Source organism: Lissotriton helveticus, chromosome 2_1, assembly GCF_964261635.1.
Source record: "Lissotriton helveticus chromosome 2_1, aLisHel1.1, whole genome shotgun sequence".
NCBI classification, from domain to species: Eukaryota; Metazoa; Chordata; class Amphibia; order Caudata; family Salamandridae; genus Lissotriton; species Lissotriton helveticus.
In genome coordinates this window covers 1,179,673,489-1,179,701,007 of record NC_136059.1, presented here as the reverse complement: position 1 = coordinate 1,179,701,007, position 27,519 = coordinate 1,179,673,489, and the positions used below count along the sequence as shown (strand labels likewise).

The 27,519-nt window shown below is 46.4% G+C and overlaps 1 protein-coding gene across 1 annotated transcript in view; it reads right to left on the bottom strand.

The window, feature by feature from the left end:
- LOC144820225 (uncharacterized) overlaps positions 1 to 27,519 on the bottom strand; it is a 129,888-nt gene that overhangs the window by 44,111 nt on the left and 58,258 nt on the right. Inside the window, exon 2 of the mRNA XM_078677827.1 lies at positions 16,303 to 16,401. Coding sequence (XP_078533953.1) covers positions 16,303 to 16,401 — 99 coding nt within the window. The remainder of the gene's footprint in view (positions 1 to 16,302; positions 16,402 to 27,519) is intronic.

The window sequence follows — 27,519 nt, the reverse complement described above, 5'->3', positions numbered from 1 at the left end:
TCCTGATTGGAAACAATGGTTGATCTGGCCCACAGATACAAATACCTGTCAAGATAGATTCCTGAATAAAACACAGGGTTTCAAAATGACCAGGCCAGACCCTAGATATCCTCAAAGACATCACCCAGGGATAATAACAACCTACAGTGTGGGCAAATTATGCCTTCAATGGCTACAAACTTCCACACTGCCTGAAATTAAGCAACACCTAACTTTACTTACTGATGGTGCTGACTTGCGTGATTTCATACTGGGACCACGCAAACAGCGTCAAAAGCGTTTCATAGCAGCCTCTGTATATGCAGCATACAATGAGGCCTGGAAGGTTACACAAATTGAAACAGCAGAGAGAATACGTGAAATTGATCGTATTAATTTGGAAAAATCACTTTCTGTAGTGGACAATGGGTTAATGACTCTGTCCTCCAGAATATTTTCATTGGACAGCATTGTGTCTTCAGCAATCGATATATTATCGCAAGACTTACTGTTATTGCAACATGGTCAGTCACAATTGCGCTCTATTGTACAGCTTGGCTGGACGTTACAAAATCTGCGTTCAGGCTATGTGCCTTGGCGTTTAATCAACACAACGTCACTATTCCAAATCTTTAACCTTACTGATAGACAAATCGGTATGGCGCAGAAGGGTGCTGATTATACAATCTTGAGCATTGAAAAACTAGAAAGATTACCAATGACGATGTCAGAACGACCTGTCAGTGAATGGATAATCCACGGAATCATAAATATTCCAATCTCAACCTTCAGGTTTCAATACTGCCAAAAATATATACAGGCTGGCATGTACGAGAAATTGGGAAAGGGGTACCTTAAAACAACTTGGAACCTGCCCTATTCACATGCATGTGTCAGTAACAAAGGACAGAAAGTGTTTCTTAGTGGCAACAATTGTGCTATGTCACTAAGCGGCACGCTTCTGTGTAACGGTATTAGTTTGCACGGAGCCTGTGAAGGGAATTCATACAACCTTTCATGTCACCAGCAAGGCGCACCTGCAACTGAAATAGAACCATTCTTTCAAAGACTCTATAATGGAAGTTACATTCTTATTGTAGACCGCAGATGTTGTAGTCTTATGCCCGGGACTCCTTATCTCGTCACCACGACGGCGAAGGTCAAGTGCTGTGGACGTTCTTTGTTCCCCAGCTCCTTACCAGACAGGGAGGCAAGGGCATGGCCCGGTTTGAAAATTACTTCTATTCGAATAGACACTTTAAGCAGAATGAAAACAGTGCTTCTTCAGACGCCTACAAGGCTCACGTCATCTAAAGAAACGTATGATCTACAAGTCGCAAGGACGACTGCAGAGATACATACATTATTATCAACTAATTCCCCCGTACATTTCGCGGAAATCCTGAGCGAAATCTTAAATATTTCTGATACCACTGGGGTCTCAAAGGTATTTAAGACAGTATTTTCGATGGCATTAACACCATTCAAAGCCATACTGGGTATTTTTCCAGATTTCGTCCATTCGATTTTTGGCGGACTTCCCCTGATCCTGGGACTAATTGCAGGAATCCTATTCCTAGTCCTTATTTTTCGTTATGGCAACCCATGTCACAGATCAAACTCTCGCGACAATGGAAGATACGATCCTAGCCATTGGATACCGGGACCGGATATCAAAAATCCTGGGACTCTCCCGGCTTAGAGACCTAAACATGACTTGGTTTCTATCATTTCGACCAATGTGGCAAAGGTGTGTTTTACCTGTACTAAGGTGTCTGCTATGCGGAGAAGAATGCGTGTTAGACACCTGTCTGACGCTACAATCGGATGCGCCGGTGGATGCAGATACACTGTTGGTTCCTACCAAGGTTCACGCACTGTGCTGCCCTCAAAGGCTGCCAATTCTGATGACGGCATTCCTGGAATCTTCACCACTACGATTGAAGAGTAGTGAAGTTCAAGATGAAAGCAGCATCGAACAGGTACGACCTTCTGTCAGCAATGCAAATCAGAATGTCAATGGAGACAATCATGCGCACGAATGCATGGTTACCCCTATTTCCGACTTAGTGGAACTTTCCCATGAAGCTGTTGACAGTTTTTTCGAAAGCCTGAATGATATGATGTTCTCTCCGGAACAGAAATAGAGACTTTTGAGTAAACTCGCACACGGCGTTCCCTGAATTCGGCCTTCAACCTTTAAAAATAAAGTCACATGAACAATTACAATCCAGTTCACGGACAGCAACTTTTTTCAGCAAGCTCTTAAAATATTTTTCTATATATTTTTTCCCCGGGACATTGATCTTCTGCTTAAAGTAAGAAACTATTCCTAGAGAACTAAGATTTCTATTTTAGATACTTTATATAGACTTTAGCTGCCCGCTGGTATGTTCACAAATATTTTATTATGTGATGAAATGGTCTCGACCTTCCTTTCTGTATAGCTATATTAAGAGCCATTTCATGTGTATTTCTCATATACCAAAAAGCAATAATGCATTACAATGCGTGTTTACTTTTGCATTTAATTCATAGCTTAAGTGCGTACAATATATATGACTGCAATTTTTCAGTATATTTGAAAATTTCGAAATGCATTTATGTATTTTGGGGTGGTAAGGTATACACTATACTCTATAGTATGTTGTACTATGTTATACTATGCATAGATTAGTAGATATGACCATAGTTAGCGTGGAGTGGGTGTCGTGTATTTCTATAGGTTCTGAATCGATCCCCCTATTCCTGACCCTATTCTGGTTAAACTACCTAGCTAGTTAACTAACAGTCAGCCCATGAGGCAAGAAATCCCCCATGATGCAGATACCGTTATCTGACGCAGTCACACTACGGCACAGGAACGTGTTATCTGATTAGGTCATAACGCTTGAGATCTAATTAGACAAGCGACATTCCTCCAGCCCCTGATAAGGCATACGACGTTCTCATAACAAATCAAACCTATGACAACCTGGAAAATCCGTGCGGCCATTGTTTTGATTTCACAGAGAACTTTTGCAAAAGAATGTGCTAACGAGCAAGTCGTATGACATCTTTATTGATGTACCTATGTCCATCCTTACGTCAATCTCGGCACATAGGTATAAATATTGCCGACCTTGCCCTATGCAAACACACGCGTGGTGACAAGACGGAGCAGCCATACTTGCCGAAGCCGAGAGCAGAAGCAGACCCCGCAGGCAGCAGCCCCGCCTTCCTGACGCGCTGAGAGACGCGCTGCTATCTCAAGCCGAGAGACCCAGCACCGGCGCTTCTGGGCAGCCCTCGCAGGCAGCCTGGAAACTCGAGAGCAGAGAAAGAGATACCATTCCTCATTCATCCTAAATTCCAGGTACAGAACTGAATAACCCCTCACAGAGAATTCTTTAGTTATTCACTTGGCAAAAACAAACTTAACTTAAACTGTAACTTTCTATTCCCGCCCACGCATTAGACTTAGGTCAGGTACACGGGGTAGGCGTATTTAGAAACACCAGTTGAGTACGTTTAGTCAAATGTATATGTGTATGTAAATATATTTTAATCATTTTAAACATCATATGGCTCAGAAACCATATCAATGTTTTTACAGTATTATTTTATACTATTGCTTCTAATGTATGCACTTTACTTAACTATAAGTATTGCAATAATATCGATCCATTTCTCTTGTACGAGAAAAGAGACTGATCAATAAATAACATCTTTTATTGAACACGCCCGTCTCTTCCTTTTCTCTACATTCTGATGAGACTAAGAATGCACGTACTGACTGAGTAAAATAATTGCCTTGTGCTCACACGACTCATGAGATTGACTCTTGATTAGGGGAGAGCAAAGTTGTCATGTTCTATGGTTGTCAGAAACTAAATCCCTTCTTGTCTAATCAGGGGAGTTAATTCCTTCCTTGAACATTCGAGAAAGTTTCTAGCGAACTCTGAGCTTAGCTGGCAAACCCAAAAATTAAGTCTAGTATCGACAGTAGTAGACCTAGTTAACGTCTGGTCTAGGCCTTTACTGCTGTAGGTACTATTCCAATGCGCAGAGCCTATTGGGAAAATAGGAGCTACACTACAGTAGGGTGCCCAAATTCCCGGTTCCTGCTTGAAGAGGTCGCCCGGCAACCCATCCAGGCCTAGTGCCTTCCCAGAGGATAGCCCAGCTATCGCCATCCTAATGTCTTTTATACCGAAGGGTTCGGTGGTCTGTCCCTGAAGGGTAATAGGCAGTGCTGCTTCTGTCCCCTCATTATCTAGGGAGTAGAGCTGCTCGAAGTGTTTTTGCCAAACACTTGCTGCAATGTTAGGTTCAACAGCCGTGGGAAGATCCCCGCTTCCGTGGTTAATTATTCTCCAGAATCTACGGGAGTCCCTTGTTGCTAGGGACTCCGATAGATTCTCCCAGTGTTGTATATCCCACTCTAACTTGGCATTAGCTACAAGTGTTTTATAGGCCCTCCTTCCAGAGGAGATCTCTTCCCTCGGTCCACCTGCTTTTATGATAAATAGGAGGTCACGTTTTGCAGCTCGGCAAGCACTGTTGAACCAAGTGTTTTTATTCAATCCCTGAGTTCTGGGTGATCTGGTGCTGAACAGGTCTACTTCAAGCTTCCTAATTAAGTGTTTGTGTACCAGCGCAAGGTCCTCACTAATTTCCTTAGTGGAGTGTGAGTTCCATAGATGGAAGGCCTCCTCCAGGGTTGGAATAATTCCCGCGTATAGGGAGGCTAACTTATCTTCGCTGGATACAAGATTTTCCCATCTTATCCTCCTTTTGTTATTTTCCAAGAGGTGTCCCACTCTTATCTCTTGCCCACTTAACAACATGCACTCGTGCTGTTTTAATCACATTCTGTTTTGTTATTTTAAATGAGCTGAGCAACAGGGTGCCCCTGTTGCAATAAACACACTTTTTAGTGAAAGTGCTCTTTTTTTAGCACAATTTGCATGGTGGTATTGGAAAGAATAAAGTGTTCAATCCTTGTTTAGGGACTGTTATTTTCCCAAACCCCCCAAAACATTGACAGCGCTTCAACAATGCATTGTGTGGGGTTCTGCAGAGCTACAAAAACCTGACATTCACATTCAAGTGTTGGTGCATTGAACTAAATTCACTTGTGTCATCCATGGGTGTGAAAACAAACCTTGTAGAGCTGAACCAGAGACTTAGTTTACGCAGCATTGGCACCTAGTGCTGGGCCTGTATGTATTGGGAATCCTTAAGTTGTTTATTTTTTATATACACACAAACATGAACCAATATTATATCATTACGGAGACATGCGTTGTAATCATGATTACATCCTGCAGAAAATAATGGAGCACATATTGCTGTAGGTTTGTCAAGCTTGACTCCTATAAGGGTATTCCCCATTCTGTGGGTTTTCTAATTCTTTGATTCCATTTCACTTGAATCTGTTCATCTGCATGGGGGCTCCAATTGTGATATGAGTCAATTACAGGGAAGCAGTTACTCAGCATCTCAAGCATTAAGGTTCCCTGATATGGCGGGGGGACTTTTGTAATAGCTGCTCACACTGAGTATGCCTTTGAGACATTTTGCTCATGGGTGCAGATTGAGGCTATAGAAGCTGTTTCCAGGCAGTTTCAGGCGTATATGGCATTATCACCACCTGCAAAATATAGGGCTTACCAAGATTTGGAAACCTCTTCAACTGACCACACACATACAGGAATTTCCACCTAGGGCCCCTGAGCAATGAAGGGGCTATGTGGCCATTTTTAGCTGGTTTCTCACACTCACTGGCGTGGTAGGGGTTTAAAATGACACATTCTCCTTATACCAGAGACTTGTATAGTTTTTACTATGTACCAAGAATTCTAAACATTTGCAGCGGGATCAGCAGTTCAGGCACAGGTACATGCCATTAGTCCACAGAATATTAATGCTATCATCGGAAAGGCGCCTGTGAAGCATGAAGAGATTCCCTTCTGGGTTTATTGCAAGACCAACCAGTTAAAAGTAGCCTATCCGCATACCACATCCCAAGACATACATAGAATATTGACTATGTACCTCCCTCTAGGGATGGTGCCACCCAAAGAGGAATGTAACACCTGGGGAAGCATATTTGCAAGCATTTGCAGCAGCACACATGACACACCTTCATTGGCAGTTTTCCCTGAGGTACTGAAGCAAATACAGAACAAGCAGGGAGCTGCACCAGCTCTGTACATAGAAATGATTTTATTGGGGAACTTTTATACAGTTTCCTCAATCATCCTGAACAACATTAAGGGATATCTTTCGGTTCCGGCCATACCCCAGAGATTGGAAGCAGATCCAGTTCCAGAGAGTGAATCGGAACTGCTGAACATTATCGCAGAAGTTTGTACCTCTGTGGGTCATAATACCTTAGGTTCACAAGACGTTAAAACACATTTAAACCTAAAAGTGACATTGAGAGTTCCAGAAATCTGCAACAGACGGTAGAAAGAAACAGAGAGGTAGAAAGCAGAGATGGACTGGATCTCCCACATCCCAGGAAGCAGGTAGGGGTGGTTATAACAGCAAGAAAATTACGAAAACAGAACAGTATTAGTATTCTGATATCAACTCTCAGTGCTCTTTCAGATCACCAATGGTAAATGTGCAGCGAGAGGGAGTTAATCTAAGTACAGAAGAAAGGAAGAGTATAGCAGGAAAGGTGAAACAGGATGATAGGCTGAAGTCAACATTAAAAGGGAAGAGAAAGGACTGGACTCTAATACTCCCATCAAGAAGAAGAAAGTAGCATGACTTACTAAGAAACATGCTAATCCATCCACGCATTCTCCTGCTAAAAACAAACCTGGACTAGAGCGCTTTGCATTAGAAGTCGTGATAGGACATCAGACGCTTCAAAGGTTTAAGGTTGCGATATTAACTTCATAAGGGCTGAGGCTCCATCAAGTCAAATATTTAAATACTTCTGTTAGGCTTTAGGATTTAGAAATACAAATTGAAGTGGATATACCACGCACTTTTAGTGTCTTATGGTTACATTTATCTGAGGTTTATGACATATGTTGGAAGGTGGGCTATAGGGGGTGATAGGTAGGCACCTAACACCAGAAACAAGGCCACCAGCATGGTACTGGGCCCTAAACAGGGTCCCATGATCAACCCTTCCTAGCTGACACCAAGTAATAATGCTTAATTTAGGTAACAAGCATGTAAAGCATTTAAAAACACCAATACAGTGAATAAGTTAGATACAGCACACAATAAAAATCCCCCACCAATTAATATAAATAGGAAATATTTGTATCTTTAAAATGACATCACAACCGTGAAAATCCAATAAATGGAACAGAAGATAAGAATTTTTAAAGAATAAATATTTTCTAGTGCTTAGAAGCCAATAGTGATGCACTGCTAATGACACAAGGTGTCTCTAGGAAAATTCAACACTCTTTACTAGTTGCAAGTTTTGTATTTATAAATATGTCATCAGTGTTAAATCAACACGTTATCAAAAATTGTAAATTGTTGTGCTTGACAGATTACAGAATTATATTTCATTCGCATCTTTTACAAGCCATCTCCATAATAATTTGAATCCTCATGGAATGTACATATACAAGGGTAAATTGTCAGACTGGGTTATTAACAACAATCCCAATGCATTTCAGGATCGTCCGAACCCTTCTTCAGGGAAATACAATACGTAAATAAAGAAAATGTTTCCAAATCTTGATGTCCTCTTTACGGACATACAACGCAATGTTAAAAAAGCCAATCAATAAAAGTAACATAAATTGACGATGGTCTGATGAATACGAAGCACAATTCATTAAGGGCAAAATTCAGAATGCACTGTGAGACGTCAAATCAATAGACTTAGAAACGTTTACACTGAGGTTCCTTCTAGCTCTCCACCAGTCCAGATTTGGTGAGGGTTCACTGGCTTGACTTTCAGGGACCTACCGGTCAAATTCTGAAAGTCAGACCTCCAGAACTCTTCAGCGGGACGAAAGTGGATCCGGGGCGAGTCGCACTTGGCTCTCGAGCTCAGGTTGGTAACCTCTTGAAGCTTTTTCCAAAAAGTTTCCCATACTTTCCCAAACTTCTGGAGGTCCTTCCAGAAGGTCCAGTGGTGGGTTTCAAGTGTCCAAAACACAACTTCAAGGGTCTGGAACCTCTTAGATAGTCCTTGGCAGGTCTGGACTTCACTTCCCATAATGTACTTGGTCAACCCCTCAAAACTCCACTGGAGACACTCCAGGAGGGAGACTCTGGCTAGAGAATGGTCAGTTAGGCTCTATTAACCTGTAGCTGCCGGTAGTCTACTCCTTACTACTTCATGAAGCAAGGCAAAGTCCTCAGAGTTATAGTCCCAGATAGTGCAACAAGGCGCAGTCTTCACCAAGCAGGCCCTTGGGTACATATCAGTATTCCAGCAGGACAATCCTCTTTCTTGTAGTTTGAAGCAGCAAAACTGAAAGGCTCTGCCCCTCTCACATATTTATCAAGTGGTCTCTGGCAACAAGCATGGGAGCACCCCTGTCCAATGAGGTGCAGGTCAACACCCCAAAGCATGACAACTTTCTCCAAAGTATGGTATAGTCTTGCCTCATAAAGCACTATTCTCTCAAAATACATCATGGCTGAAATGTCAGCAGAGCAGCAGGAGCTAACTGAACTAAAGTCAGAGTATGTCTTCTTTCCAACCCCCCAACCCATTCACATCTGTGAATTCCTTCCTTAAGCCTCCCATCAGGCAGGGAGAGGAGGTGGCCCTGGTTGACTGGCTTGCTTGACCTGTTCTTCCTTTGAAGCTCATGCTTTATGGCCCAACCACCGGCTCTGGCATTCCTGTGCCCAAAAGAGCTTTTTCCATGGGATAGCCTCTGCTCAGCCAGGCCACTTATCACCTAATCAAGGCAGTGCAGCTAATACTCACAGAGCTGACCAATCAGGGAAAAGTGCTAGAAGCTGGATTTTGGATTACAGAAAAAGTCTTATAACTTCTTTTCTGTACAAGTTATGATAAATGTAATAATGTCAAGCTGCTAAATTTATAAATACCATTCTGTTCAAGGCCCTCTTCATTTACCTTTCCCAACACTGCACCTAATCAAGGCAGCACAGCTAATCCACTCAGGGCTGACCAAGCAGGGAGGAGAGCTAAAGGCTGGATTTTGGATTACAGAAAAGAAAGTCTTATAACTTGTTGTCTGTACAAGTTATCATAAATTCCACAATGCCAAGTTGCTGGATTTATCAAAACTATTCTGTTCAGTCTTTGAATAATATTTAGCACTCTCCTAGCAATAGTTATGTGTCCTTAACATATTGCAATGTAAGCCTATGAGGCCAACTATTGTCAAGGGGAAAACATGAAATGTACAATTTCTTCCTCACCAGGGTTTATAAAACCTCTTTTATAAAGCCCTAGCTCATTATTACAGGACCCCCCCCCCCCCCGAACACCTAGTGGAGACCTGGGAGGTTCCTAATATGCAAAAATGATTTTGATTATTCTTTCACAATGTCCACAGCACCAAAGTTAAATTAGTAGTGAATTTCCTACAATAAGGAAAAATAAAATGGGAATCTTTCATGCACCAGGGTTTATAAAACTTCTTTTATAGGGACCCTAATGATAGTTACATGACACCCAGCCCTGGAACACCTAGGGGAGACATTGGGTGTACCCACACTGTAACAATAAGGCAGGTTATCACTTTGAAAGAGCCCATACCACCAAATTCAAGTTTGCGGTGAATGTTACTTTTAAAAGCAGTGCTGCAACACAGGGCTACTTTTGAAGTTACCTCAGGCTCTCAGCAGTGCACACATGCAAGTGCAATAAAGGCTGCTGACCTCTAAACTGCCATGCCCTATTATACACTAGGGAGTTATAGGTAGTTTTCATCCCCTGGCCCCATTGTCTACTAGGGACTCTTAGGGTAGGTCATGCCAATTATACGTGTATTTCAATGTATGTGTGTGTGTTTAACATAGTAGTGGCGCTGGGCCTGACTAGCACAGCCCAGGATGCACTCAGAGTCAGCTACCACCAGTTCCATTCAGCACGAAAAATGGGGGTGAACAGGCCAAAAAGAGTGACTTTCTAATAACATCATACTAGCTGAGGAAGATTGGCCTCCAGTCTTTATAAGGGAAGCTCCCTGAGGGGCGGAAGTAATCAGAATACCTTTTGTTCTCACAGTACCTGAAGACATCAGGCAAATTTACACCAGTGAATGTATTGGGCCGGAGCCTTTAAGACAGGCTCCGGCCCAATACAGAAACCATGCAGGGTGGCATTAAGATTCTGTTCCACGTCATTCCCTCATGCAGTGATCCTCAAGCACAAGCTCAATACCTGTTAAAGCCAGAAGCAAAGTGTGGTATGAAAGTATTTTTGATCAGTTGCAATATCAGGACATAATAGCGCTTATCTTTCACCAATGAATACTCCTCTTTTTCCTGTGTACAAACCAGATGGGTCCTACAGGATAGTTTTAGGGTATAGGAATCCAACCCAAGTTAAAGAACATTTGCAGTGCAAAATGCATATAGCATAGGTTTAATGATGAACCTGAGCCGGAAAAAAAGCAAAACAACCCCGGCCATATCTAATGGGTTTTTCAGTTAAAACATAGCAGCAGAAGGCGAGTCCATAATCCCCTTTAGTTTTAACAGGGTACAGTTTTCATTAAGGTGCCTGCCTATCGGCTATGAGAAAAGTCCTGTCTTATTCTCTGCAAGCCTCATGGAGATTCTGAGGTATTGTCATACATTGATGATATCTATCTTACTGATGAAGACTACGACTTACACCTAACTAGGGTGGACAAAGTTGTAACATTATTGTAGGAAACTAGAATTATGTTGCAGTTGTCCCCCTACTTTTTGCTCTGTTTGTGACTATTAGATGTTGGTTTTCAAATCCGACACTGCACTATAGCCTGCTAACTAGGCCCCAGTACCAATGCTCTTTCCTCTAAAACAAGTTAAAATGGTCTAATTGTAATGCAATTGGCACACACTTTGGCACCACTGTAAGTCCCTAGTATGCCCTGGCACCTAGGGCATGGGTACCAAAGAAGGTCCCCAAGGGTGCAGCATGTATTATCCCACCCTTGGGGATCTCCATACCATTTGCATTCAGCCTGGTTTTGCAGACTGCGTGTCACGGTGCAAACCATGAGTGAAAACATGAAATGACACATTTACTGTGTACTGTGACAAAGTCACTGCATGTAATATATGTAAGTCACCCCTACAGCAGGCCTTTTAGCCCTAATGCAGGGTGCATTATATTACAGGTGAAGGCATATCTGCATGAGTAGATATGTCCTTGTGCTGCCTAGGTCAATTACCAGACGCTACGTGTGAACAGGGAAGCCATCTTAAGTATCTATAATGAGCACTGGTCAGTATAGGATTCCCAGCTACATGATGCACCCAGAGGGCACCCTGAAAAACCTACCATTATCTAGTGTGCTGGCTGACTGGTGTCGTTCAGCCTGCCACCACAGACTTGTTTCTGATCCCCTGCAGGTGAGAGCACACGCTCTCTGCCTGCTCTGGAGGAAGGTGTTCACCCCTCCTCTGATAGGATGGCTAGTGATTTAGCATATCAAGTACGGGAGCTTCAAAACCCCTGTTGCCTTTGATATATGCCCCTGGCTAACCCAGGCCTGGGAGCTGCCACCCCCTGCCCTGAGGCCCATTCGGCACCAGGACAGGGGGAAAATTTGCTTATGCCAGTAGGCGTGTTTCACCACCAGGCTAGTCACACCCCTAAGGTCGGCCAGATGATGTGCTCCACGAAAGAAGGATTCTACCATCTTACTTTTGGTGGAAATAGGAACAATAGGAGAGGGTTATGCCCACTCCCCACAGGAAGTGGTCATGTAGCAGGTGTAATGATCCCAAGGGTAAGTAGCTCATTGGTTACTACCTTTCACTCCCCTTACGTCACTAAATTCAGTATTTAGGTGGCCCCCTAATACCAGGAACTCATATTTGGCTTCCTGGGAACTGAAGAGGACACTAGAAGAGCAGTCACCGTGAGAACTGAGGTCTGACCATAAATTTGGCGCAAAACCCAGCCTAAGTGCTGGAACCTCAACAATTGCAAAGACCCAGCATATCCAAAGGCTGTGTACCCTTTCCAACACCCAGAGGACTACTCAGCACTTCAACAACCTGTTAGTATCTTCCTTGAGGTGGAGGAGTCAACCTCCTGCTGCTACAGGCACCGATAAGCATCTACCCAGTCCACCATGTTGCTGACCATCAGACCCACCGAGGGAGCAGAACTCTGGAAGGAGGTCTTCTTTGCTCTAGGAGGTCAGACCCTTCTCCCTGCCAAGCTGCCAGGACCTCGAGGAGCCGTCCAGCCCCAATACCTTAGGTACTGAAGCATTTGCAGCAACCAAGGCTTGTTGTGTGTCCAGTCTGGACACCGCTGACACCGATCGACTGACGAGGGACCTCAGAATCCATGAGGGCATCATCAAGAGAGGCCCTGCTGCCCTATTCCCCCCACCCTCTCTCCAGGTCACCCAAGAACAGTGAGAGCCTCTTACCTCTGCGACCTGCTGGACAAAACACCTCTGCACCCGAGCTTCACAGCCCAGGCTCAGGTGATCCTGATACCCACGAGAGTTGAATCCCCCTTTGGATTCTGCCGGACTAGGCACCCAGTGCCTCCTTGCAGCCTTTCTGAAATTTGCTAACTCGAAAAGTAGTTACCTGTTCTGGAAGATCTTGGTGTCTAAATTAATATTAAAGTCTGTATTATTATAAATTGGTGTCAGATTTCATTATTGAGTGTACGTACCATTTATTGACTCTGTGTGTGCAACACTCCTCTCCGATAAACCTAAGGCTGGTCGACCATACTACCACAAATAGAGCACCTTCGGATTGTCAAAGCAAGCCCCAGTATACTTGTAAGGGACCCCTGCACTCTCTACACAGAGCATCTGATTTTGGTACACTATATAGAGAGCCAGCTTCTTATAATTATTACCATCACACAGTTACAGCATTAACTTTAAAGATCGAACATTACCTACCTTCCTTGGATACGAGTTATCCAATGATGGCAAGGGTCTGGCTTCTGATGTTCTTAAGAAGTGTGCTACCTTGCAGTCTCGTAACACATTGAAGAAGTTGCAATCCCTGCTGGGATTCCTTAACTTTGGACGAAGTTACTTGCTGTACTATGCTGAGGGGTGAAGCCCTTGTATGACTTGATTTCTCCCACATTTTCAGCAAGGCAGTGGGCAAACTGACACATTGATATCTTGCGTGCTCTTCATGCAGACATGCTAGAGACAAAATATTTACAAACTAGGGACAGTAAGACCAACCTAGTTCAGTGAGTCATAACAAGCCATTCAGGTTATAGCTATGTGAGAGACAGACTGTTCATATAGCAAACAAGTTTCACTTGTATTACACATCTGAAGCACATTTTGCTTCCATTGAAAAAAGTTATTGCAGCTATTCAAATGGCTATCTTGAAGGAGTGCCCATTGGTGAAGGGAAAGTAAATGATTGTGGTTTCCCTGGTACCGGCACTAGAGGCAGTCATCAAGGCAAGCATTCTCAATCCACACATCCTACTCCGGAGGTGGGTGCAGTGAGCCTCTTCTTAAGTGCAGTGGATATAAAGTTTCAGTATGATCCCACTCTTCGTACACAGGCGTTTTATCCAATATGAACAACATATTCCCTCTACTCCTAAAGCCTTACCCATTGAGTCTTATCAGAGTGCATTCTAATCAGATGGCTCTGCTCAACCAGCGGTAGGAACAAAACGTAAGTACTCCGCAGCCTGTGCGGGAGTGCAAGGTGGAGTGAAAAATGTTGGATTACTTCTGCATCATATACACACTAAGATCTTATGTGACAGCACTGCACAACATGCAGAACTTCATGTCCTGTTACTTGCATTACAAAAAGCTAATCCATCTGTTCCTACACTCATAGAGTTGGAATCATCCTTCTGTCTGCAAGGGTACAATGCAGATTTGCAACACTGGGGCTTGAACGGATTACAGTATGTAAAGGGAAAGTCTATTATAAATTAACAACTCTGGGGACGGTTAACTGTCTTACAAGATAAGCTTCGGTTGGTAGGTGTGAGGCACACTTTCAGTCATCAGCATGATGGATTTCATGCTAAAGGGATCTATGTGGCTGATTTAGATGCCAAAGATGCAATTTACAATTGTACAATAGCATCCTTAACCAGGTCTCAAAGGTAGATCAACACAGATATTTTAACAGGCATCCATACCACCAAACAGGGTAGAAAGTCTCCTGCAGGATTTCCTCCAAACTATTCCTGCACCCTTAATTTAGACAAGACTCCTGTAGTCACTCTACCGGGAGTGGGAGACCGGATAATACCTAATAAGCTGTCCAGATTAGAACTAATCTAGGAAGCACATGAAGTACTTGCATGTTCCCATGCTGGAGTTAATGCAACTGTAGCTATGCTACAGCAATGCTACTAGCGGCCTTGTTTGTGTAAAAGAAACTAGAGACTACGTCAAGAAGTGTGACATTTGTCAACAGATTAAACGCTCTACTGTACAGAGACCCTTGCCGAATCCCCTCCCAGTATCCAACATCCCATGCAGGATAATTTATTTGTACAATACCATCTCAATAAATTCTGTTAACCAATAAACATACATATTAGTAGCCACTGATGCATGCTCTTGATTCCTATGGGTGTGGCCACAGAGAAATGTGAGTGCTTCATTGATGGCAAAGAGTTTTCAGTGTATGGTAGCAATGGAAATAGTACATTCATTTCACAGAGATAATGGTCCTGCGTTCGTCTCCAAGACTTACAGGGATACTATGTCTTTACTGGGAGTTCTTCTGCAATTCAGAAACCCATTGTGAGCATGGTTAAACAAGCCTTGACCGCTAGGGCACTAAGTTCAAGCCTTAGTTGATTTCATAATCTTTATGGAGTCCAAAGAGCATTAAATAACTTTCCTAGATGAGTATTGAGAGGACACACTCCATATGAGGTTCTCTTCAGAGTTTCTAAGTATGTGCCTGGCCTTGGTCATCTTGGGAAGGTGGTACATGAAGAAAAACTTGACCTGGAAAAATGTTTGAACGTGTTAAAGGGTATCCAACTGGTCAGAGACCAAGCTGTCTAATGTGAAACATTCTGAAGCCACCACCAGTGAAGAGAAGGCTGTGACCATTGCTGACAAATGGATCCCTAAAGTAGGGGATTTAGTTCATGAACAAATCCACAACAAGCAAGCAATTGAACCATTTTATAGACCACCCATTAGGGCTAGCAATATTGATCACTGTTCTACTGCTACTAAATGGACATTATGTTCTAGAAAGAACAATTGCACAACATGTAGTTGATGAACTGCAGCCACATCTTTCATCCCACAGAGCTAGAGGAAATCTCTATGCAGCAAACTTGAGAGCCTATTGTGTGCGAAGGGCATAGCTTAGGAGAAGGTTCTCTATTAAATAATGGGACCTACTGAGACATTGCAATCCCCATATGTTTTGAAGGTTTCAATGAATGATATTATCATTCCTGTTTCTGTTTCAGATGACTAAGATACAGAGACTATAAAATGAATGTTGTCTGGTTTACAGGCATATGTACTTGGAACAATGAAGATCCTTATCTGAATTTGGTCAATTACAAAGAAATGTATTGTTATCATTATGATGCACACTATTAAATACATAGAACAAGTTATCCTAGGGAAATATACAATGATACACAATCAGAACATTATGAAGCTCTTCCTCCTAATAGTCAGCTACATTTCTTAAAGGCATTTCCTTATAGGTCACATCCTTCAGCATTTTATGTTTCACAAAATTGACAATAAAGTCAGGAGACTATGATGACCACTAACAGGCTGAAATATTCAACTGAATTTAGTCAAAACTTGGCCAGCCAAGGATATGAGTATTGGAATGAAAATGTTGATGAGAAAGGCATTTGGGAAACAAACTTTTGGCAGATTCATGGCAAAGAAGCTGTACTTCGAGTATGCATTATACCTAGAGAAATTATTTTATTGAACAAAACAATCCAGCCGACTACCTTCCTGAGATTTGGTACTCATGATTGCTCACTGAAAATTAAGGTGAACAAAGACAGAAAGGTCATGTTAACAGTGAATATGGACTCTTTTGTATTATGCTCCAGTCTTTGCAGAATCTTAAAACATAAACAAATGGCTAGTATTTTTCTTGGGGAAAGGTGGCCATCCTAATTACCCTGAAAGCACAAACATTCTGTAATGTATGAAATGGGTAAGCCATAAACTTAATTTTATTACTTACTTTTAATACCACACTTGGTGTCTGGTAATTTTGTATTCTGTATATGTATCATTTGAAATTTTCTGTTGTCCATGGTACCAACGGAATTTGAATTTACTCCTAATCGAAAAAATAAACACATCAATCGTTTGTTCAGTTTTATTATTTTTCACATTTAAATTGACATATTTAGAAATTTGCATTCATACACAAAAGCAGATCGAATAAAGATTGATACATATGCCTAGATAGCAAACAATGAGTCCCACCAATAGAAAATTACTTGATTGTGAAAGCAACCAACCACATCAGTGTTTTATTGAATTAAGGAAACATCACAGTACAGGAAAGATGAACATATCTCGAGGGCCCCACAGTTTGTCCCACCCTTACAAGAATAGGAAAATTTGCTGAAGCTCTGCAAAGAAAGCTACCTCTTGAGAGATTTTAATTCTGCAAAAGCCTAAACAACTTACAAATAGGCCAGTTGTGAATGACTGATAATTAAAACACCTGTCTAACTTTCTAGGAGTCTCTGGGACAAGAGGTTGACATCCTGAAGAATTATATTCATCTATCTGAAATGAAAATAAGAGATATTACTCCAGATGTTTCTAAATCCTACCTCATTGCCTCATTTAATGTAAATAGAGCTTTCCCTGTCCTATTCATTCTCATGTGGAAAGTAGCCCAATACATACTTAATCCTAGATTGTAGTGCTGAAATTGAGAAAAACATTATTCTGGGGCCACATAAATTGGGGGATCAAGGTATGGCAGAGAAAACGGGGGAGTAATGAGGGGCGGAGCTTGCAAAGCAGAGTCTGACAGTTATCTTAAACATTTATTTAAAATAAAGTCTGCTGTAACGAAATTTGCAACAAGGACACATTTGACAGTAAATCTGATGTTGCCTAATAATTGTTCACAAAGGGGATGCATTTTAAAATATCTTGCAGGGTTAAGCCATCTACTGCAGAGGTCTGTGTGTGCCCAGCAATTTTGAGGGGATTAAAATAGCGGTAAGATAACTCTGGTGGTTAATAAAGTTCTGGGACAGTTCTGTGTTTTGTACAATCTCAGTTTTGACTCATAATATAGCAGAGAGAGTTAATAGGCCTGCTACAAATCACACTGTGTAATATACAGATCACAGATTTGTATTTTATGTTGATAGGTAAGAGGGTTACTGTTTATGATACTGAGATCATTTTGTTTCTTCCAGTTCATAAGTTGTGTACTGTCTTGTGAGTTAGCAATAACGGAACTCTTTTGTCTCCTGATGGACTCAGTAGAACTGGGACGTAGGTGGTAGATCGTAGTGAAGTGAATGCAGGTTTGGAATGTTGAGCTCACGGTTACACGTAGACCAATCAATCAATCAATCAATCAAATCATTTGTATAGCGCACTACTCACCCGGAGGGTCTCAAGGCGCTGGGGGGGCGGGGTCCGCTACTGCTCGAACAGCCAGGTCTTGAGCTGCTTCCTGAAGGCCAGGTGGTCTTGGGTCAGGCGGAGGTGGGTCGGGAGGGAGTTCCAAGTCTTGGCGGCCAGGTAGGAGAAGGACCTTCCTCCCGTGGTGGCTCTTCGGATGCGGGGGACGGCGGCGAGGGCGTGGCTGGTCGATCGAAGCTGGCGTTTGGGAGCGTAGAAGTTGAGGCGGCTGTTGAGGTATCCTGGGCCTTGGTTGTGTAGGGCTTTGTGTGCGTGGGTGAGGAGCCGGAAGGTGATTCTCTTGTTGACCGGGAGCCAGTGCAGGTCTCTCAGGTGTCCGGAGATGTGGCTGCGGCGGGGGATGTCCAGGATGAGTCGTGCTGAGGTGTTCTGGATCCGCTGGAGTCTCTTCTGGAGATTGGCGGTGGTTCCGGCGTAGAGGGAGTTGCCGTAGTCCAGACGGCTGGTGACGAGGGCTTGGGTGACCGTCTTTCTGGTCTCGGTGGGGATCCATCGGAAGATCTTACGTAGCATGCGTAGGATGTTGAAGCACGACGAGGAGACGGTGTTGACTTGTCTGGTCATGGAGAGGGAGGAGTCCAGGATGAAGCCCAGGTTGCTTGCGTGGTCTGTGGGTTTGGGTGCGCTGCCCAGGGCGGGGGGCCACCAGGAGTCGTCCCAGGCGGCGGGTGATGATCCCAGGATGAGGACTTCGGTCTTGTCCGAGTTCAGTTTCAGGCGGCTGCTCGACATCCATTTGGCTACGTCTGTCATCCCTTCGTGCAGGTTGGCTCTGGCGTTGGCGGGGTCGTTGGTGAGGGAGAGGATCAGCTGGGTGTCGTCGGCATAGGAGATGATGTTGAGGTTGTGCTGGCGTGCGATGGCTGCGAGGGGGCTCATGTAGACGTTGAAGAGTGTTGGGCTGAGCGAGGAGCCTTGAGGGACGCCGCAGATGACTTCGGTGGCCTCCGATCTGAACGGGGGGAGGCGGACTCTCTGTGTCCTTCCGGCGAGGAAGGAGATGATCCACTCCAGAGCCTTCTCCTGGATTCCGACGTTGCTGAGGCGCTGTACTAGGGTACGGTGGCAGACAGTGTCGAAGGCCGCGGAGAGGTCCAGGAGGATGAGGGCCGCTGTTTCTCCGTTGTCGAGCAGGGCTCGGATGTCATCGGTAGCTGCGATCAGGGCGGTCTCGGTGCTGTGGTTGGCCCGGAAGCCAGACTGCGAGAGGTCGAGGGAGCCGTTCGTCTCGAGGAAGGTGGCCAGTTGCTTGTTGACGGTCTTCTCGATGACTTTTGCCGGAAACGGGAGCAGCGAGATGGGGCGGTAGTTCTTGAGGTCGGTGGGGTCGGCTGATGGTTTCTTAAGTAGAGCGCTGAGTTCGGCGTGCTTATTTATTTATTTTATTTTAAGGTTTTGTAGAGCGCGTAGTAACCCTAGAGCATCCCAGCGCTAGATTCCAGCTTCCAGCTCTCCGGGAAGGTGGCGGTGTCGAAGGAGGTGTTGATGATGTCCCGCAGGTGGGGTGCGATGACAGCGTCGGCCTTGTTGAAGACGTGGTGAGGGCAGGGGTCGGTCGGAGATCCGGAGTGGATGGAGTTCATCAAAGCGGATGGTGTCTTCGGTGCTGATCTGGGTCCAGGCGCGGAGGGTGGTGGTGGGGGGCGCTGGTTCGGTCGTGGCGTGCGTCGGTTGGGTGCTGAAGCTGTTGTGTATGTCCGCGATCTTGTTGTGGAAGTAGGAGGCGAGGGAGTTGCAGAGGTCTTGCGAAGGGGTGATGTTGTTGTTTCCGGCGTTGGGGTTGGAGAGCTCTTTCACGATGTTGAAGAGTTCCTTGCTGTTGTGTGCGTTGATGTCAAAGTCGTTCCTTGAATGCAGTTTTCTTGGTGGCGTGGATCAGTTGGTGGTGTTTTCGGGTGGCGAGCTTGAGGGCAGTCATGTTGTCCGATGTTGGGTCTCTGCGCCAGGTTTTCTCGAGTGCTCTGCAGTTCTTCTTGGAGCTCTTGAGTTCGTCGTTAAACCATGGGGCTCTCTTGCTGCCGGGTCTGCAATGCGGGGTCTTCAGAGGGGCGAGGTCGTCTGCGCAGACGGTGATCCATTTCGTGAGGTTGGTGGCCGCTTGGCTCGGGTTCGTTGTGCTGGTGGGAGGGTTCTTGCTCAGGGAAGCGGCGAGCTGGTCTGCAGTGATCTTGTTCCAACTTCTGCGGGGAACCTGTTGCTGGTGATGGTGGACCGTGGTCCTTCTGAAGCTGAAGTGGATGCAGCTGTGGTCCGTCCAGTGGAGTCCCGTGGCGTGGCTGAAGGCGATGTCCTTGCTGGAAGAGAAGACCGGGTCGAGTGTGTGTCCGACGTAGTGGGTGGGGGTGGTCACCAGTTGCTTGAGTCCGAGGTTGGAGAGGTTGTCCAGCAGGGTGGTGGTGTTGCAGTCGTTGTTGTTCTCCAGGTGGAAGTTGAGGTCCCCGAGGAGGATGTAGTCGGCGGAGGGGAGGGCGTGTGGGCTGATGAAGTCGGTGATGTCTTCGCTGAATTGTGTGCGTGGTCCCGGGGGTCTGTAGATGAGGGTGCCTCTGAGGGTGGTCTTGGGGTTGACGTGGATCTGGAAGTGCAGGTGTTCGGCGGGTGCGAGGGTATCGTCGGTGTCGGTCATGATGCGGACGGTGTTCCTGTGGATGATGGCAATGCCTCCTCCTGTTTGGTTGACGCGGTCTCTCCGGATGATCTTGTAGCCCTCTGGGATGGCGATGGCGATGTCGGGCGCTGAGGAGGCGTTCATCCAGGTTTCCGTGAGGAAGGCGACGTCTGGGGCTGTGGTGTCGAGCAGGTTCCAGAGCTCGACGGCGTGTCTGTGAACGGAGCGGGTGTTGAGCAGGATGCACTTCAGGTGGGTGCTGCTGGAGTTCAGCTTGGTGGGTGCTGGTGTGGCGTGGGTCCGGTTGCAGGTGAACTTGCAGGAGTGGCAGCTGAAGGGTCCGTGGGTGCGTCTCGGTGTGGCTCGGTAGCAGCCCGGGGTTCGGCCGGTGTTGAGTGCGTTGAGGTCGGTGGCGTCGTAGGTCTGTCGGGTCGGCTTCCGACGGTGGGGGCCAGGGGTCCTGGCGCTGGGCGTGGGCCAGGCGCGGACCTTCGGCGCTCATTCGGTGCTCCCGCTGCGCGCGTCCGCTGCGCGGTGGCTCTGGGGGCGTCATAAGTAAGGAGCCGGGTGGGCGGGTCAGCTGGGTGGCGGGAGCGGGGCGGCCAATGGGCTGGTAGTGGGCGGGGCCGCAGGGGGGCAGCGGCGGGAACCTCTGGCCGGCAGGCGGTGTCCCTGGGTCAAGCGTGGGAGGCGGGGGAGATCCGGGCGGCCCAGCGGCAGCTGGGTCGCTCTGCAGCACTCAGGAGTCCGGCAGGAGGCAGGTAGCGGCAGGCGTGGGAAGCAGGGGGGTGACCCGGCCTCGTGAGAGGCGCAGTAGACAAATAAAGGTATGTAATACTAAGCTCCGTGTATGGCACAGTAACTGGCGGGTACCCTGGCTGGAAAGGATGCCACAACTGGTGATTAAATAAGGGATAAGTAACCTGAACATAGACAGTGCCCTCCCAGAGAGTTTGCTGTGGTCCAGCAAACTGCTTGTGGGCCATGCGTGTCTCAGTCAAAGTGCAGAATCGGTGTTTGGCATATGTGGAGTCAAAGTGCAACTCCTGTCAATGTGTAGCATTTGAAGATAACAAAAGCTACACTGAGAAATCTACACATCGTTGTCCAATAACCTGCTTGTAAGGCCATAAAAAGAGATCTGTGTTTTTTGCAATTTTCACCCCGAGTGGGCTGGGGATGCTCAGACATGAGTCCCAGGCTCTCCACATCACTGGAGTCAAGCTATCCAGGCTGAATGAAGGCTGATAGCCAGAAACCGGTCCTTGGATGCTTGATTCCGGTCTGGGAAAGACATGGCTTGGTAGTTCGGACTGGACTGTTCCCACGAGGCACAGGGTCAGAGCTGATTTGCATATAGCCAGTGTCTAACCCAGGGTGATGTGGAGTGCAAAAAAACAATGGATTTAGGCCCAGATCCTTGTACTGGGGTGAATGTATGACATTGTTCTACATTCTGTCCATCAACTGTGTTTTTTGCAATTTTCACCCCGAGGGGGCTGGGGATGCTCAGACGTGAGTCCCAGGCTCTCCACATCACTGGAGTCAAGCTATCCAGGCTGAATGAAGGCTGATAGCCAGAAACCGGTCCTTGGATGCTTGATTCCGGTCTGGGAAAGACATGGCTTGGTAGTTCGGACTGGACTGTTCCCACGAGGCACAGGGTCAGAGCTGATTTGCATATAGCCAGTGTCTAACCCAGGGTGATGTGGAGTGCAAAAAAACGATGGATTTAGGCCCAGATCCTTGTACTGGGGTGAATGTATGACATTGTTCTACATTCTGTCCATCAACTGTGTTTTTTGCAATTTTCACCCCGAGTGGGCTGGGGATGCTCAGACGTGAGTCCCAGGCTCTCCACATCACTGGAGTCAAGCTATCCAGGCTGAATGAAGGCTGATAGCCAGAAACCGGTCCTTGGATGCTTGATTCCGGTCTGGGAAAGACATGGCTTGGTAGTTCGGACTGGACTGTTCCCACGAGGCACAGGGTCAGAGCTGATTTGCATATAGCCAGTGTCTAACCCAGGGTGATGTGGAGTGCAAAAAAACGATGGATTTAGGCCCAGATCCTTGTACTGGGGTGAATGTATGACGTTGTTCTACATTCTGTCCATCAACTGTGTTTTTTGCAATTTTTACCCAGAGTGGGCTGGGGATGCTCAGACGTGAGTCCCAGGCTCTCCACATCACTGGAGTCAAGCTATCCAGGCTGAATGAAGGCTGATAGCCAGAAACCGGTCCTTGGATGCTTGATTCCGGTCTGGGAAAGACATGGCTTGGTAGTTCGGACTGGACTGTTCCCACGAGGCACAGGGTCAGAGCTGATTTGCATATAGCCAGTGTCTAACCCAGGGTGATGTGGAGTGCAAAAAAACAATGGATTTAGGCCCAGATCCTTGTACTGGGGTGAATGTATGACATTGTTCTACATTCTGTCCATCAACTGTGTTTTTTGCAATTTTCACCCCGAGGGGGCTGGGGATGCTCAGACGTGAGTCCCAGGCTCTCCACATCACTGGAGTCAAGCTATCCAGGCTGAATGAAGGCTGATAGCCAGAAACCGGTCCTTGGATGCTTGATTCCGGTCTGGGAAAGACATGGCTTGGTAGTTCGGACTGGACTGTTCCCACGAGGCACAGGGTCAGAGCTGATTTGCATATAGCCAGTGTCTAACCCAGGGTGATGTGGAGTGCAAAAAAACGATGGATTTAGGCCCAGATCCTTGTACTGGGGTGAATGTATGACATTGTTCTACATTCTGTCCATCAACTGTGTTTTTTGCAATTTTCACCCCGAGTGGGCTGGGGATGCTCAGACGTGAGTCCCAGGCTCTCCACATCACTGGAGTCAAGCTATCCAGGCTGAATGAAGGCTGATAGCCAGAAACCGGTCCTTGGATGCTTGATTCCGGTCTGGGAAAGACATGGCTTGGTAGTTCGGACTGGACTGTTCCCACGAGGCACAGGGTCAGAGCTGATTTGCATATAGCCAGTGTCTAACCCAGGGTGATGTGGAGTGCAAAAAAACGATGGATTTAGGCCCAGATCCTTGTACTGGGGTGAATGTATGACGTTGTTCTACATTCTGTCCATCAACTGTGTTTTTTGCAATTTTTACCCAGAGTGGGCTGGGGATGCTCAGACGTGAGTCCCAGGCTCTCCACATCACTGGAGTCAAGCTATCCAGGCTGAATGAAGGCTGATAGCCAGAAACCGGTCCTTGGATGCTTGATTCCGGTCTGGGAAAGACATGGCTTGGTAGTTCGGACTGGACTGTTCCCACGAGGCACAGGGTCAGAGCTGATTTGCATATAGCCAGTGTCTAACCCAGGGTGATGTGGAGTGCAAAAAAACGATGGATTTAGGCCCAGATCCTTGTACTGGGGTGAATGTATGACATTGTTCTACATTCTGTCCATCAACTGTGTTTTTTGCAATTTTCACCCCGAGTGGGCTGGGGATGCTCAGACGTGAGTCCCAGGCTCTCCACATCACTGGAGTCAAGCTATCCAGGCTGAATGAAGGCTGATAGCCAGAAACCGGTCCTTGGATGCTTGATTCCGGTCTGGGAAAGACATGGCTTGGTAGTTCGGACTGGACTGTTCCCACGAGGCACAGGGTCAGAGCTGATTTGCATATAGCCAGTGTCTAACCCAGGGTGATGTGGAGTGCAAAAAAACGATGGATTTAGGCCCAGATCCTTGTACTGGGGTGAATGTATGACGTTGTTCTACATTCTGTCCATCAACTGTGTTTTTTGCAATTTTTACCCCGAGTGGGCTGGGGATGCTCAGACGTGAGTCCCAGGCTCTCCACATCACTGGAGTCAAGCTATCCAGGCTGAATGAAGGCTGATAGCCAGAAACCGGTCCTTGGATGCTTGATTCCGGTCTGGGAAAGACATGGCTTGGTAGTTCGGACTGGACTGTTCCCACGAGGCACAGGGTCAGAGCTGATTTGCATATAGCCAGTGTCTAACCCAGGGTGATGTGGAGTGCAAAAAAACGATGGATTTAGGCCCAGATCCTTGTACTGGGGTGAATGTATGACATTGTTCTACATTCTGTCCATCAACTGTGTTTTTTGCAATTTTCACCCCGAGTGGGCTGGGGATGCTCAGACGTGAGTCCCAGGCTCTCCACATCACTGGAGTCAAGCTATCCAGGCTGAATGAAGGCTGATAGCCAGAAACCGGTCCTTGGATGCTTGATTCCGGTCTGGGAAAGACATGGCTTGGTAGTTCGGACTGGACTGTTCCCACGAGGCACAGGGTCAGAGCTGATTTGCATATAGCCAGTGTCTAACCCAGGGTGATGTGGAGTGCAAAAAAACGATGGATTTAGGCCCAGATCCTTGTACTGGGGTGAATGTATGACATTGTTCTACATTCTGTCCATCAACTGTGTTTTTTGCAATTTTCACCCCGAGTGGGCTGGGGATGCTCAGACGTGTGTCCCAGGCTCTCCACATCACTGGAGTCAAGCTATCCAGGCTGAATGAAGGCTGATAGCCAGAAACCGGTCCTTGGATGCTTGATTCCGGTCTGGGAAAGGCATGGCTTGGTAGTTCGGACTGGACTGTTCCCACGAGGCACAGGGTCAGAGCTGATTTGCATATAGCCAGTGTCTAACCCAGGGTGATGTGGAGTGCAAAAAAACGATGGATTTAGGCCCAGATCCTTGTACTGGGGTGAATGTATGACGTTGTTCTACATTCTGTCCATCAACTGTGTTTTTTGCAATTTTTACCCAGAGTGGGCTGGGGATGCTCAGACGTGAGTCCCAGGCTCTCCACATCACTGGAGTCAAGCTATCCAGGCTGAATGAAGGCTGATAGCCAGAAACCGGTCCTTGGATGCTTGATTCCGGTCTGGGAAAGACATGGCTTGGTAGTTCGGACTGGACTGTTCCCACGAGGCACAGGGTCAGAGCTGATTTGCATATAGCCAGTATCTAACCCAGGGTGATGTGGAGTGCAAAAAAACGATGGATTTAGGCCCAGATCCTTGTACTGGGGTGAATGTATGACATTGTTCTACATTCTGTCCATCAACTGTGTTTTTTGCAATTTTCACCCCGAGTGGGCTGGGGATGCTCAGACGTGAGTCCCAGGCTCTCCACATCACTGGAGTCAAGCTATCCAGGCTGAATGAAGGCTGATAGCCAGAAACCGGTCCTTGGATGCTTGATTCCGGTCTGGGAAAGACATGGCTTGGTAGTTCGGACTGGACTGTTCCCACGAGGCACAGGGTCAGAGCTGATTTGCATATAGCCAGTGTCTAACCCAGGGTGATGTGGAGTGCAAAAAAACGATGGATTTAGGCCCAGATCCTTGTACTGGGGTGAATGTATGACGTTGTTCTACATTCTGTCCATCAACTGTGTTTTTTGCAATTTTTACCCCGAGTGGGCTGGGGATGCTCAGACGTGAGTCCCAGGCTCTCCACATCACTGGAGTCAAGCTATCCAGGCTGAATGAAGGCTGATAGCCAGAAACCGGTCCTTGGATGCTTGATTCCGGTCTGGGAAAGACATGGCTTGGTAGTTCGGACTGGACTGTTCCCACGAGGCACAGGGTCAGAGCTGATTTGCATATAGCCAGTGTCTAACCCAGGGTGATGTGGAGTGCAAAAAAACGATGGATTTAGGCCCAGATCCTTGTACTGGGGTGAATGTATGACATTGTTCTACATTCTGTCCATCAACTGTGTTTTTTGCAATTTTCACCCCGAGTGGGCTGGGGATGCTCAGACGTGAGTCCCAGGCTCTCCACATCACTGGAGTCAAGCTATCCAGGCTGAATGAAGGCTGATAGCCAGAAACCGGTCCTTGGATGCTTGATTCCGGTCTGGGAAAGACATGGCTTGGTAGTTCGGACTGGACTGTTCCCACGAGGCACAGGGTCAGAGCTGATTTGCATATAGCCAGTGTCTAACCCAGGGTGATGTGGAGTGCAAAAAAACGATGGATTTAGGCCCAGATCCTTGTACTGGGGTGAATGTATGACATTGTTCTACATTCTGTCCATCAACTGTGTTTTTTGCAATTTTCACCCCGAGTGGGCTGGGGATGCTCAGACGTGAGTCCCAGGCTCTCCACATCACTGGAGTCAAGCTATCCAGGCTGAATGAAGGCTGATAGCCAGAAACCGGTCCTTGGATGCTTGATTCCGGTCTGGGAAAGACATGGCTTGGTAGTTCGGACTGGACTGTTCCCACGAGGCACAGGGTCAGAGCTGATTTGCATATAGCCAGTGTCTAACCCAGGGTGATGTGGAGTGCAAAAAAACGATGGATTTAGGCCCAGATCCTTGTACTGGGGTGAATGTATGACATTGTTCTACATTCTGTCCATCAACTGTGTTTTTTGCAATTTTCACCCCGAGTGGGCTGGGGATGCTCAGACGTGAGTCCAAGGCTCTCCACATCACTGGAGTCAAGCTATCCAGGCTGAATGAAGGCTGATAGCCAGAAACCGGTCCTTGGATGCTTGATTCCGGTCTGGGAAAGACATGGCTTGGTAGTTCGGACTGGACTGTTCCCACGAGGCACAGGGTCAGAGCTGATTTGCATATAGCCAGTGTCTAACCCAGGGTGATGTGGAGTGCAAAAAAACGATGGATTTAGGCCCAGATCCTTGTACTGGGGTGAATGTATGACATTGTTCTACATTCAGTCCATCAACTGTGTTTTTTGCAATTTTCACCCCGAGTGGGCTGGGGATGCTCAGACGTGTGTCCCAGGCTCTCCACATCACTGGAGTCAAGCTATCCAGGCTGAATGAAGGCTGATAGCCAGAAACCGGTCCTTGGATGCTTGATTCCGGTCTGGGAAAGACATGGCTTGGTAGTTCGGACTGGACTGTTACCACGAGGCACAGGGTCAGAGCTGATTTGCTTATAGCCAGTGTCTAACCCAGGGTGATGTGGAGTGCAAAAAAACGATGGATTTAGGCCCAGATCCTTGTACTGGGGTGAATGTATGACATTGTTCTACATTCTGTCCATCAACTGTGTTTTTTGCAATTTTCCCCCCGAGTGGGCTGGGGATGCTCAGACGTGAGTCCCAGGCTCTCCACATCACTGGAGTCAAGCTATCCAGGCTGAATGAAGGCTGATAGCCAGAAACCGGTCCTTGGATGCTTGATTCCGGTCTGGGAAAGACATGGCTTGGT